This window comes from Brienomyrus brachyistius, unplaced genomic scaffold (genome assembly GCF_023856365.1).
Source record: "Brienomyrus brachyistius isolate T26 unplaced genomic scaffold, BBRACH_0.4 scaffold35, whole genome shotgun sequence".
Classification (NCBI taxonomy): domain Eukaryota; kingdom Metazoa; phylum Chordata; class Actinopteri; order Osteoglossiformes; family Mormyridae; genus Brienomyrus; species Brienomyrus brachyistius.
Window position 1 is genome coordinate 461,877 of NW_026042310.1, and position 14,782 is coordinate 476,658.

At 43.4% G+C, this 14,782-nt stretch overlaps 2 protein-coding genes across 2 annotated transcripts; both read left to right on the top strand.

Moving 5' to 3' along the window:
• Positions 1-2,479: 2,479 nt before the first annotated feature.
• slc3a2b (solute carrier family 3 member 2b) lies at positions 2,480-7,775 on the top strand. The gene is made up of 9 exons (XM_048998019.1): positions 2,480-2,628; positions 3,368-3,623; positions 3,722-3,912; positions 4,567-4,740; positions 5,473-5,567; positions 5,879-6,009; positions 6,233-6,569; positions 6,691-6,747; positions 7,028-7,775. Exons 2-9 carry the CDS (start codon positions 3,403-3,405, stop codon positions 7,346-7,348), a joined length of 1,527 nt encoding a protein of 508 aa, XP_048853976.1. The 5' UTR covers positions 2,480-2,628; positions 3,368-3,402; the 3' UTR covers positions 7,349-7,775.
• Positions 7,776-9,915: 2,140 nt separating this feature from the next.
• calm3b (calmodulin 3b (phosphorylase kinase, delta)) lies at positions 9,916-14,513 on the top strand. The gene is made up of 6 exons (XM_048997811.1): positions 9,916-10,072; positions 11,317-11,347; positions 11,715-11,858; positions 11,977-12,083; positions 12,311-12,446; positions 12,660-14,513. Exons 1-6 carry the CDS (start codon positions 10,070-10,072, stop codon positions 12,686-12,688), a joined length of 450 nt encoding a protein of 149 aa, XP_048853768.1. The 5' UTR covers positions 9,916-10,069; the 3' UTR covers positions 12,689-14,513.
• Positions 14,514-14,782: the final 269 nt, after the last annotated feature.

Genomic DNA, 14,782 nt, shown 5'->3' on the forward strand with positions numbered 1-14,782 from the left:
TAATACCCTTGGATTTGGAACGAGATGTTGGACAAGCTGGTGTCCACATACTCTTGACCAGATTGTGCATATGAACAAATTAATATACTTATGATTCCTACAAAGTGCATCATACTTCTATTTGAAAATGACATCAGAATTTATAGCTTGCAGAATAAACTTAACCTAATTAATCCTAATTAAACCTAAACCTAATTATTACAAAAAAAAACGTAATAAGCTAAAATGACCGGCATTACTTTTTTAATTCTGCTCTGCAGCTTTTGACCTAAAACAATGGAGTATAATTAAACAAAGAGCTCCAAAAAAACAGCTTGGTTTCACGAAAACATGGTCCATATATCATTCTTTTTCCTCATGCTGGTAAGCAAAAAAACACGAACAGTTTGACTTCTTCATTAAGAAGTGGGGGCCGGTCTCTCGTTTCAGTTTAAAAACAGCGTGTAACATGTTCCGCCCATGTACTTATCCGGGGATAGAGGGGAGGAGAGAGGAGGAGGATAGAAAAACGTCATTTTCCTTATTTGAGCGATGACAATTAAAATAATGGCTGAACTGTTTTTACTGTACTATTTAAAAGTCTCATGTGTTTTTAAAAACAAATTTTCCTTCCAGTCGTTTTTTTCCTTGAGGGCATCCTGAAGTTCAGAATTCAACCTAGGCTATTATATGCTTAACATCGTACAAATAATCAGTACATTTGTATCGAATTTTAAAGATTCGGTGTGTGAAATGTGATTGATGTGCTTGACTTGTATGGTTCAAAGAAATAAATAAACTTGCGGTGCAACGACTGAACTGCAATGCTGAAAAACTACGTCAGCTCGTGAGTCTGAAGACCCTTGGTCCACGTGAGAGCACAATGTGCTCCGATGTGTTTACATGAAATTCGATACTCTGATTCCAAGAACTGGAGCGATCAAGGCAAACTGGAGATGTGTTTTTGCGCGAGTAATAGCTTTGCACCGTTTTTGTACAGTTGCTTCAGCCCTCAGACGTATTCGGCTCGTGTTACAAGTATACCTGCACGCTGCCAGGACACCTGTGTGATATATTTCTAGATGTTTTACGGTCGGAGTTCTGAAATTCAAGATTTTATGTGCGTCCTGGCGCTGTCCTGTTCTGCAAAACAGTTGTATATCACACACAGGGCGGATGTTTTTCTTTCATGTCGCAACAGGAAATTTGCCTTAATAGATAGCATAAATGTTTATATGGTATCATATTATGGGGATATCATAAACAGATAGTGTTTGTGGCTTAGTAGACTGTAATATTGCCAGACACTCTCAATGCTGAACTGGCTCCTATCTCGGTATGCTAACAGATCTGCATGAAGAGGTGGTTTTATAAAGATCAATGCACAAAGACCTATGCAAATATGTATGATGTGTTTGGGACAGTCAAGATCAGGGATAAACACACACACGCACGCACACACACGCACACACATAACCACCACCTAATAAGTTATAAACGAAGCCTAAAAAAAATCAAGAATTGTGAATTTGTGGCTTATCTACAAATATGACATCTTTGTTGTACACAAACGATCGAACATCTGACACAGCAGAACCTTTCTAACACATAAAATGCGCAACATTAACTTCAACCGCCCTGTGACTCTGATCAGGATAAATGGTTTGAAGATGGATAGTTGGATGGTTGCAACATTTTTCAACAATGTCAGATGTCCGCCTAAGATTCAAAGTCACAAAATCACAATGTCTTAGACCTTTTCCGTAAAAGTGCATCTAATTAATTAGTAAAATTGAAAGTTCTTTTCAGTTGTTATAGAGTGGACAATTAACAAAAAGACGTGCACGGTCACATGGTCAAAAGACAAAAGGTAAAAGAAAAATTGTTATGGGTAACAAAACCAAAATAACTCGTTATCCCAATGTAGGTCAAAGGTTGTGAATGTGTGTTTCTTAGTGCCGGTATGTTTCAACGTTTGGGCTTCAGCTCAATATATTTTTAAAACAACGTGGACATTGCTCCGTTTTCATCATCTTACTAAATATCTTTGCAATTGCACAAAATAGTAGTTTTGTCCATGACAGCTGTGTGTGTAGCACTGGGGTGTTTGCTCCTGGCGTCACGTGACTGAAATTTACACTGTTCATGGATTTCATTGTTTAAAAACCTTTAATACAAGGAGAAAAAGAACCATAAAGTACTTTTATTCAACTATATTGTCTTATATGTATACTTCTTTCAAGAAGCGAAAATACGAATGAAAAGACCTCAGCTTGTTTATGTAACTGAACACCAGCTCATGAATTAAGGAACGCTATCGATGGGATGCGTAGGCTTGCATACTGCTTAAGGTGGACCGGTGGTAACTTATTAACCCTTGTACATATAATTTTAATTTTTTTCCCAGTACGACCTACGACAAATGCAGTGAAAATTCGCCGTGAAAAAGGGTGCCAGTTTGCAAAAGTGCGACAACGTCGGCGCGTTTATTCCCGAAAGATAACCTCGCTTACTTCCACCTTAAGTAGGGGCGGTCCGGGCTCCTTTAGAAACGCCGGTTATAAGCGACCATGATCGCAGAACCCTCAAGATTTCTCTCTCTATCAGAGGTTTCTCTATCTTTGCTGGGTATCTGTTCCCGTTTTACAGGTATTTTTAAATGAAATATATAGTTATAACCTCATGTTTGAAGACAATGGGAAAACAGCATTGCAGAAAACGTAACGGTCGTTTGCTTGCTTTATGTGGTCATTTTTATTATTTGTAATTAGCTTGTTAAAATGCACGCTTTCCACCCATGTCATTCGTTTGCGTTAGATTACTGAAATATGTTACAGACGGAAATGGGTTTGTTATCCGGTAATTTAGCTGGTTTATATAACTAGATGTCTATTAATACCCGAAAACTGGACTAATCCGGTTTTTTTCGTATCTGTAATCCTCGAAGGTTTTATTATGTTGGGTCATTAACTGACCGATTTTTTTATTTAAAACAAGGCACGATTGCGCTTCTGTCGCCCTGATAATTTGACCTTTTCTCCGCAAACAGGAGCAAACATTGGCTAAATATAATCAGCAATGTCGGCACGTGAGCCGAACCGCGGCCGAAAAATGAGTTTAAACGGGTTTCGCCTTCATTTTAGCCGGGGTGTAGTATTTTTCTTTTGTTTTAGTGTTTGATCGTGCTGCTGCCCCCCGTTAACACCACAGAACGGCGGGCACATGGGGAAACAGACGGTCATGGGACTGTGATGATGCAACGATGCATACTGTGTCTGCATCTCGCCGCTCATTCTTTTCTGAAAAATTGCACCGAATAGGATTGCAAACTGCCAGTTTTGCTTCTTAAAACCTATTGTTTTATGCAATCCTATTCCCCCCCTCACAGGTTTAACACATTAAATCAACGTCGGCATCGTCACCATGAGCAAGGACACCGAATTGGACATGAAGGACGTGGCGCTGAACGACGTAGACCCGGAGAAGCAGCCGATGACGGACGGAGCGGCGGCGAACGACATCGTCGCCTCCCCGACCGGCACCGAGAAGAACGGCTGCGTTAAGGTGAAGATCCCGGAGGAGAACGACGCCAAATTCACCGGCCTTTCCAAAGAGGAGCTCCTTAAAGTCGCCGGAACTCCAGGGTAAGAACGGTGCTTTGGCGAGCTGAGCTATTTTGTCGAGACTTGAGATGATACACCAAGAGTGCATTTTTATTAATATTTGCATGCATTTGCTTCAGGTGGGTGAGGACTCGCTGGGCCCTGCTAGTTCTCTTCTGGCTGGGCTGGCTAGGGATGCTAGCCGGAGCAATCGTCATCATCGTTCAGGCGCCCCGCTGTGAGCCTTTGCCGGCCTTAAACTGGTGGAATTTAGGACCTCTGTACCAGGTTGGCGATGTGGCCGCCTTCACGGAAGCCGGCAACCTGAAGGGTAAATTGTTACGTATAATTATTTATGGACATAGAGGAATGTTGTTGCGGTATCAACAACTTTGGTTCAAACTACTAAATATCTGCTTTTCTGACTGACACGGTAAAATTGAGAATTCCCCCCCATGCAATTCCAATTTTTAAATATTTCTTAAGGACTCCGGGGAGTTTTACTTATACAAAAATGCTTTGGGGGCAGAATGAAAAAATGATCGCGTTACTTTGCCCCCAGCTCAGCTAATTTTATTGCTGAGATTTCAAACTCGCATGGCAACGTTATTACCTTGATACCGCCAAAATCTGAGCTAGTTCTTAACAGCTACCCCTGTCCAGTTTTGGGGCCAGGTTTCCTGGCTTCCCATCTCTGCCTGCGTGCAGGATTAATCCAGCTGATTTGGCGTCATGCTTTATCAGCGAGTTTTCTTTTGTATAATTCTGCTTATCTGGTGAGATCCCACTCTTCCTGTCTAATGTGCGTAAATGGACCCACTGTGCATTTCTCTTTTCACACAGCGGCCGTGTGGCCCCACTGTTCAGCGTCCTTATCATGCAAACTGAAAAATGATGGATTTTTTGTAAATAACAGCGTGTCCCTGGCCCGTTCGAAGTACACGACTTTGAAAATAAAATGTCGCGATTCTCTGCTGCGCCACAGGTGTAGAGGAGAAGATGGACGCCCTGAATAAGTTGAAGGTGAAGGGGCTGGTTTTGGGACCGATCCACGTGGCTAACGCGGACAAGGTCTCGACCCTCGAGTTCGGCGAGATCGCTGCTGAGGTCGGGACTCTGGACCAGTTCAAGAGCCTGATCCACACTGCGCACAAAAAAGGTAAGCTGGGTTTGGCCCTTCCCTTGGTCTGCCTGTTGTGATGCTCTGTTTAGGCGGCTCATGGAAGTTCCACATGCGCAAAAATCATGCGTTCTGAGGGCAGAATGAAAAATGACTGGTTCAGAGACATGTCTTGGCCCTGCCTCTTGTAGTTGCTTGGACCCACCTCCTCTTCAATATGATTGGTCCTCTCTGAACATCATTTTCCGATCTGTCCTTAGAACGTTTTTGTGTATGTGAAACTCCCATGAGCCTGTAGGCAGCACGAAGAAATGTCTTTAAATTGGCATTGCAGTGGATTAGTATTTATAATTTAATCATTATTATTATTTATTGACAACCGCAACAAAACAACAGCAGCAATAGTAGTAATTTTATTTGTTGCACATTTCTCACACGCAGTGCACTTTTACGAGCGTTACACTGGAAAGCAAGATTTTTGTGCATTTAGCAGAATTATACAAAAAAAAACCATGTTGATGCCAAATCAGCTGGATTAATGTTGGTAAAGCTGCATAAGATGGATGGTAAGACTAAAAACCAATCAAGCAGGCATTAAGAATACAAAACATGTAAAGTAACGAATGAGGTTAGAGGCGACGGGGGAGGAAAAAGTGCGGCTGACGGAGTTTTGCATCTTGAGGCACTTGGTTTCCTCTGAACCTGCTTGTAAAACTCACCGAGCCCGTAGTTACCCGCTAACCGTCAGCCGGTCTGCCCACCTTTCTCTAGGCATCTCGGTCGTCCTGGACCTGACCCCTAACTACCACGGCAAGGAGGCGTGGTTTGCCAACGTGTCCGTCACCAACGTGGCCGAGAAGCTCAAGGTGAGAATCCTTGGCTGCCGCCTCGTCCCGGAGACCAATTCTGTGCCGCGTGCCTCCTGCAGTTTGGGCAAATGGCGTTCATTGGGTGTCTGAAGCAGCATCAGAGGATTCACCTACTAAATTGGCACTTGTGCTTCTCAGTAGTCGATGTATGATGGTGCCAAGGCTGCAGTGGAATAATTGGACACTGATAAACTCGGAGACCTTGCAATTCTGCCCAGGCTCAAATGTTATTTAGTAACATCTTGTCCGGTTGTCGTTCCGTTAATACCTAGAATAACACCCCCTGTCTGCTCTCTCCCCACTCTCAGTCTGCCCTGGTGTTCTGGCTTGACCAAGGCGTAGACGGGGTTCAGCTGTCAGGAGTGGACCGTGTGTCCAGCCTGGTCCCGAGCCTTTGGAAGGACATTCGGGCTATCGTGCAGATGGGCGAGAAGAGGAGGTGAGGCAGATGAACTCTGTCCCGTGCTTAAATGAGTTTCAGTATGCTTGTAAATAGAATTTTGTCTGGAACATGAATGATAAATTTAGAACTTGCGTAACGCATGTATTTAAATCACGTAACTGGTTTTTAATTTCCTGCCATTGCCATAAAATGCTCAGCAGCACCCTCTAGTGGCAGTAGTGATTCCCTGCATCATAATGTAACATACTCCTGTCATCAGGCTTCTGATCGGTGTTGTGGACCGAAGAGACGCCATGGACGTCTCCAACCTCCTGAACTCTTCCGAGGTCGACCTGCTCCTGTCCGGCGTCCTGCAGTCCAGCTGCAGTCCGAAGGCCGGCGGCGGCGAGTCGTACGTCGATTGTGAGCAGGCAATTCAGGAGCTGTACTCTGCACAGACGCAGACACAGCTGGCCTGGAACCTGGGGGGGCGGGTGCACGGTCACCTGGCCTCGCTGGTCGGGTCTGGCCTGGTCAAGCTGACCCAGGTGCTGCTGTTTGCTCTGCCTGGCACACCTGTGTTCAACTATGGAGATGAGATTGGCTTGGAGGACCAGGTGAGAAGCAGGGGTTGGGGCTAAAAGGGCAGTGCTTGTGGGGGGGGGGGGGAATGACTACATCAGCAATAAACTGCTTGATTCAGTTGTGAGTGACACATGTTGCCTCCCTTTTTGACAGGACACAACGTTTCCCAGGATGCACTGGGACTCGAAGGACGCAAACGAAACTACACAGGTAATTTCTGAGTTAAACCTTAGGACTGGAAATCTAGTGTTTTTTAATCTGCTTCCTGAGATCCTGCTTCAGATCCACTGCAGATGCATTTCCCTAAAACCAGCTACGCGGCTGACTCTGTTTAGTGTTGTGTCTTTTACTGAAGTGTCGGTATATTTAACATTAAATATCTCTAGGGTAGGGTATAACAGGACAACAGCCTCGCCTTTTACCGCTGCGCCACCTGCTGTCTCACTTCCGCCTTGCGCTGACCCCTTTTTTTTCCCTCCTTTCGCTACAGGATGAGAGCTTATTCAAGGACCTGAGTGAGCTGCGAGGAAAGGAGCGTTCCCTGATTCACGGCGACTTCAGCGTGATCCACAGCTCTAACTCCACCCTGGCATTTCTGCGGCACTGGGACCAGAGCAGCCGCTACTTGGCTGTGTTCAACTGGGCACCCGAGGCTGTGACGCTCAAGCTAACGGGCGCTAACCTACCCACCCAGGCCACTGTGCAGCTCAGCACGGACTCGATGCCCCCTAAGGGCAGCACCGTGCAGCTAGCGGCGCTGGAACTGGGCCCCCAGCAGGCGGTGCTGTTGAGCTATCCTTATAGCTCCTAGAGGATTAGGGTGATGTGGCTGCCTCAGTGTTAAGAAAATGTTAAGTGCTGCAAAGATAGTGCTGTCATTTTGGGTATTTGTCTGGGTTTCTGTATTCTCTGGAGTCCATGTGTTTTTGGTAGTTTTTTTAATTTTACATAAGAATTGTTGACATTAAGATGTTACTGTAAGAGGAATGTTTATAGCGCATGAAATGTGCTGAAAATGTCAGTATTGCAAATGTTAACTCAACTCCTGTTTTTAGTTTTTAAATGTGAAAATATGCAGTAATTTAAAGCCTGTTAAAAGGGACACATTCTGTTCATTTACTTTGGCTGCGTACAAGTGCATTTTAATGTAAAAGTGGGGGGGGGGGGGACTAGAAAGACAACTGAAATTAAATGATGCCATATGCACTCAAAGTAAAGTAAGTTGTTTCAATTTGAAATGACTCATTGAAGCAATTCTGTTTAATTCATTCAAAAAGTCAGTTCCAACCCACACACACATTACCTGTAGGGTATAATTGGACCGTCTCTTCAATATTACATTGACCAAGATGGGTTCTTCTAAACTTTCTCTTCAGAGTTTAAGCATTCACTTAGTGAAACAACAGTTGAAATGAGTGAATGGCAATTTAAAAAAAATCTTCACCTGAAATCCAGCCTTAAACCATAAAGCAACCAAAATAATTGCAGCTCCTGTAGATCTTTGCATTCAGGGCAACATCTTGAGTGATGCTAATCTCTCAAACTGTATGTGAGCATTTTTTTTACACATGGCTTTATTTAACATAGTTGCCACAACACTAAAGTGTTATAGTGTGATGACTTAACAAAAATGGCATTGAATAATGATTGTTCAACTAAATTAATGTTCAGTATTGGAGAAGGCACAAAATTTCTCGACTCAGATCCAGTTGCGATGTCAGTATTGCAGGTTTGATCAGCTTGCTGGTTTGCATAAAAGTTTAAGCAAATCATAACAGGAACACTTTTTCTGATCATACTTGTTTATGGCAGAAGAAAAACGCACAAAAGTGCCACAGAAAACAATACGAGTTATTTTCTAATTCGGTTGAAGGTGATTTTTCTTTTTGCGAAAGGATCAATTGGAGCTGAACCCGGAACAATGTCAAACTGTGTCTCTCCTCAACAAAAGCGGTCTGTCTTCTGGCTCAGCGCTGACAGGGAATGTGCTGACAGATGAATTACAAAAAAAAAAAAAACGAAAAACAGACACTAACCAAGCAGAACTTTGCACTGGATTTTTTGACAGACTGAGTTTTAACAATGCAGCAAATATCGTTTTGACTACACGTGTCTGTGCCTGTTTACCAGTTTACATAATTGGATTTTAACAGTCTAAAAAAGCGGTTCAGGATGCGTGTTGTACTTTGTATGATTATGTATGTGACAATTAAAGACTCTTGAATCTTTCAGTCCCTCACAAAAGTAGCCATTACAGGACTTGATGTTGTCGAGCAAGTTTAACATTCGGATTATAAACTAATCATGACCGTCCATCCATCGATCCATCCATTATCTTCCGCTGGATCCGAGGTCGGGTCGCGGGGGGGTCTCAGCAGGGAAACCCAGACTTCCCTCTCCCCGACCACTTCATCCAGCTCCTCCGAGGAAATCCCAAGGCGTTCCCAGGCCAGCCGAGAGACATAGTCCCTCCAGCGTGTCCTGGGTCTTCCCTGGGGCCATCTCCCACATGCTAATCATGACCGTTAGCATGCTAATCTAAACTTTAAACCTAAATCAGACTGCTAATTTTTAGACTCCAAGTGTTATTTGTATTTTTTTAAACAAAATGTCTTGTCCAAGCTAATGGGCTTAGTTAATGGATGTTGGTTACCTGTGGGGGATCAGTATGATTTGATTCTCATGATTCTTGAACGTATAATTTAACACTGCGCGAAATACACTCTTCCCTTTCCTGTTAGATCCCCGTTGGCGTTTAGATTAGGCCTGATGCCTGCCGGTACTACATTAAACATTCAGAACACCACGCCTTATATTTCATTAACGTCATGTTGCCTGACTAGTTCAGTTCATCTAGAAGCGTAGACATGTATGTAATTTTATATCGACAAAATACGACAAGGCACCAAATCATTCGTTCGCTGGCAGCTGCAAGTCGTAAATCTTACTACTGTATTTCTTTAATGTGCGAGAGCGGTCCCTCCCAAGCGGGAACTCCCTGACGCATTGCGGGTGGCCATCAACCAATCCGGTGACCCTCAGCGGGTCAGCTGACGCACGAAACAGTGCGTTCCCGCCATACATAAAGTTCCGGATTGCAATGTAAAAACATTTCAGGATTAAGTAACAATCAATATCAAGCTGATATACATAAATTGGGTTGTTTGTTTACAAGTCATACATACATATCATATAAATCATGGAATTGTGATTGGTAGACGGAGCAGACATGTTTATTCCAACGCCCTTTCCGATAGGTTAGTCCGTCCAAGTCAAATCCAACTCGCGCTACTCGCCTGTGGCGGTTTTCCCCATTCAGCCGACAGCGCATGGATACCAGCGAAGTTGTTAGGAAGTACAGCGGCCGGCCCAGGGGCCGCACAACACACGCGGCTTGATCTACGGAGTGCGAAGGAGCAGCAGTGACGGTGGTTAACGGCGTGAGGTGCGGAAGGAAGCGTTGCGCGCTCAATAGTTCACGCAGAGCTCGTCATTTTCAAACCAGCAATAAAAAGTTAGTTACCAACCGAACATGGTAGGTGTACTCGCCCGTGCCTTGTATTTCCGATTATTTCATCGCTTCTGTGTTCTGCAAAGAAGTTTTTAGTTTAATAGCCGGCGGGTGTGGGTTGAGTGGATGAATAGCTGGAAGCGCCTTTGCTAGCTGGTTAGCTGCGAGCACTAGCCGCCGTTGCGTTATTTGATATTGGCCTTTGAAGCTTCTTTTCTTAGGTCTAGTGTGTGTATAGTTGTACCAGTGCTATCAGTGTAGTCATTAATATGTAATCTAATCCGTGTTTCATTAATTAAAATATATACTTTGTCGGATATCTGCGATTTTTTTTTTTTAAATATCACGGCTAGCATGCTACATCACGTAGCTCGATAACTAGTTCCCTGACTCGTCCCATTTTATTCGTGGCGTGGGCAGCTAAATTTAATTCCAGGTGATCTGCGGTTTTTACCGCAGCCGTTGTATGGAATTTATGGCTACCTTGGTGCCTAGCCCCCAATCGGCGAAGCCAGGTTGTTGGATTCCAGTGCAGTTATGGAAAACTAAGTAGCTATTTAAAATTAAGCTTGTCGCTTATTATATAATAGCGCAGGTGTGTTGAGACCTGTTATCCCCAGGCGTGTGACTTTTCGTTTTAGTCGCGGATCCATAACCGATGGTGCCTTAAATGGCTCTTATTTTCCACGCCCGCTGTTAAAGATGGCCTGCAGAGGTGTGCTTGTTTGACAGCCGTCGATTCGTGCCATTGATCGGTATCGCCTTAACCAGGAGCCCGCAGCTGAATATATTTAGATGCTGATAGTGAGTGGTGATTCTTGTCTGCTGCGAAGGCTGCCTTATGCCTAATTAAGAAACCTGAAATATTTGAAATTTTTCTTCTGAGAACAGTTTAGGAGTCATGTATAAGAGGTTTTTTCCATTGACATCATTTTGAATGCTTTCTAGGACACTTGCAGACTGATTTAATAATATGCCTAATGTGATGCAAGAACGCCTAATTTTAGATAAATGAACCATCACAGTGCACACTCCAGTAAAACAATTTTGTGTATTTCTAATTGGCCCATAGCGAAATCGTACAAAACACTTTGGGACTCCACCATGCTAACCCTGCATTAAATCAGTCACTCTGTTGCTATCAAGTGGCTTGTGTTTCTGAGAAGCCTGTCATGTTTGTAGTGGGAACGATCCTTTGCATGTGCTGGTTTAACAATCTGCTACCCAAGGATGTTCATTTCTTTGTTTTCTGTGTGTTTTTTTTTCAGGCTGACCAGCTGACAGAGGAGCAGATTGCTGGTGAGTGCTTAAAACACATTTGGGAAAAAAAAATACATATGTCTTTATTGTGGGGGTGGTTCAGATCTGCTGGAGCCAGACCCATTAGTTGGAATAGTGTAGGAAGCCCATTCCTCAAGCTGTCTTGTCGTCACCCCTGGTCCTCTTAGCCTGAACGTGCTTAGCTACTGCCCGCGCTAGTCTGTGTCAGATGTGTTATTTCAGATCAGTTGCTGCTTTTTGATTTCTTATGCAGATGTTTTGTTTCCAGCTAGCTGGTACTGGGACTTACGGTTTTTGGCAGTGATATCATTGTGAGTCACTATTTAAAATGTATGTTATGCATCTTTTTGTTAAAAATATATGTCTGGTGTGTTTTTATGTACAGAGTTTAAGGAGGCCTTCTCGCTGTTCGACAAGGATGGGGATGGTACCATCACTACCAAAGAGCTGGGCACTGTGATGCGGTCCTTGGGGCAGAACCCCACAGAGGCTGAGCTGCAAGACATGATCAATGAGGTCGACGCGGACGGTGAGGGATGCACCGGTTCATGATATGGTGGGGGGTATGGAGTCAAATGCTGGCAGTGGATTCCTGGGAGGGTGGGGGACAGGAATCGGAGGGGTGACGCCATGTCTCTGACATGCAGGAAATGGCACCATCGATTTCCCGGAGTTCCTGACCATGATGGCGAGGAAGATGAAGGACACCGATAGTGAGGAGGAGATCAGGGAGGCATTCAGGGTCTTTGACAAAGTGAGAACCTTTTTAAAATTCTGTCACTAGGAAGCCTAACGATGTCAAAGCCGCCAGAACAGAATACATGCAGAAAAGTCTATCGTGTGCTGGAAGTTGATAAGAATGTGCTGGTCTAAGGAATGACTGCGCGGCTTAGGAGGAGAATCATGTCAAGGTTTAGAGGTAGACTGCAAATGTGTAAATGGTAAATGTTCACTGAAACTTGCTTTTGCGTATTTTCCTAGGATGGCAACGGCTACATCAGCGCTGCAGAGCTTCGTCACGTCATGACAAACCTGGGAGAGAAGCTGACGGATGAGGAGGTGGATGAAATGATCCGGGAGGCCGACATCGACGGAGACGGGCAGGTCAATTACGAAGGTCAGTGTACCCCTTGCCCCGCTTATGGTTTAACTACAAACTGGTCTTATTACTAAGATGACATTTTGAAATTCTGGCAGCAAAAATGAAATTTGGTGAGGAGCAATTATTGGGGCGTTTCTCGTCAATCGTGTTTGACATTCAGTTTTTGTAAGTCACTTGTGTGATGCGGATTATCAGGCGCTAACTTCTTTAATCCTTTTGCCGTTGCAGAGTTTGTACAAATGATGACTGCAAAATAAGACCGCCGATCGACTGCACTGGGCCAAATGGAGGGCAGTACCTTCATTATCAACACTCTACAAGCACTCAGATTTTGCATTTACAATTTACTCTTTGCGTACAGTCTTATTTTTCCATGATTTATTGTTTTTGATGCCTTGGTTAATCTACGAAATGGCAATTATGTATGTATGGTAAATGTGGTGGCGAACCAAGCAAGCTTTTGTTTACTAAAACCATAAACTAGGAAAACGTGCATGTTCAGTTCAGGCTTTTTCTCTCATTTTTTTCCCCTCCTTGTTAAACTGCTCTTGCATCCATGTTGTGTGACCTCTGGCTGAACAATGCTCTGCTGTGTCTCAGCACTTCACGGGGAGGGATGTGAGAGGTGACGACCGGCTGAAGTATGTGGGTAATTCTCAAACTTCCCAGCATCTTGTGTCAGCAGCCGCCCGCATGGGTTACTTTTTCTCAGGAACGTATTTTCGTCTCGTACATTGTTGCAGTGGTTTTAATTCAGCATGACATCTATCGGTGACGGCCCAGTTAAAGTAAAAAAGAAATAAATAAAAATCAGGAAAATTTTATTGTGTCTGCCACATTGAGCTAATTGGCAAGGCTTTATTTCCGAATGACGTGTTGGCTAGACTAGGACTAAAATCGGGGTCTCCACCAGGTGAAGGGCAGTGAAGTATGAACACAGTGACTGAAATGTCCACTGAGGGGCATTTTACAAAGAATGCCAAGGGTTTATTCAAATCTAACTACAATTGCATGTTTTCAGCCCTTATGTTTAGATTATCTAGCTACAGTAGGTACAAGCTATGTGTGGAGGGGAGGATACTGGATCCATTCCCATGTTATCATCTGTGAGTAGATGCTAAAGCCTTAGCAAATGGACAACTCGATGCCTAGGTTTAGTAGAGAATGTATCTATGGCTGATTTATTAGCATTGGATATTTCGGGCAGATGTTTTGTGCTGTTATTAAAAGGCTATAAATACAATAGTATGAGAAATGCCAAAACTGCCGGTGGCTAACTTCAGCAACCTAACCAAGCTACTAATTATGCTCTAATTGCTTGGCTACATGCTTAAGAGGCATGTATGGATACGGATTTACAAGCTTTAGTGATTTAGCTGCAAACAAATAGACAACGTCGGCCCTTTTTTCATTATGTAGCTTGCTCCTAAAAAAATTTAAATTAAACGACTCGATGCAAATTAAAACGTGATGAAATATGTAGCAGCGACATCTCACTTTTCTCTTCAACTGCTTCAAATAGAAGCACATACATACTCCAGTGGATCAATCTCTTCGATTTTTCCATAAGCTGTAGGAGCTAGTAATGAACAAATTATCCTGGTCTTTTTGTCACTGAATGTTGCGTGATGAGCCAAACATACCGCTCAATCCTTACATTTCTCAGTGTGCAAATATTTTCTTTTTGTTTAAACTCTTAATCTCGCACAAGGTCTTGTGTTGTTTTGATGAGCTAGGCACTCTTGTGGAAATTTGTCTCCAGGGTTTGTGATCTCCGTCATAGGTTTTTTTTTTTTTTTTTTTTTTTTACATTTTTTTTTTTAAAGTACATTTCAAGATATGTACATAATCTGATTTCTAGGGGCTGTACTGAGTCACATGGCAATCTATTGCAAATTTTCAATGCTGCCTTCATTCTCTTTTGTAAACACGTTTAACTTGATTCTCTGTTTGAGATTTTGAGTTGCCAATCCCCCCAACCCCGTACTGCTCATGTTCTCTTAAGCATGGGACGTCATGCATTCCATTGCAGATCTGAAGTAAAATTCTTGCTAATAAAACTCTGCGATCAGTGTTTCTAAATTGCCTCTCCTGTGGTTCTTCAACTTGTGCGTCACGGAAGGCTGATTATGACGCAGGTCTTTGTAACGGGATATATTGCCTCCGTAGAAATATTGCTGGTCTGTTAGTAAACTTGCTTATTTGCGCGATGCTTGGAGATTACAAAATAATGCTTTCTATAGTAGAAACACGATATATCAGAAACGTAGTTGTACGAACGGAAGATGACAAATGTGTTCTTTCCACGTAAGTTTTTACCGCTTTGAAGATCTACGCACCGTGTTGAGCTG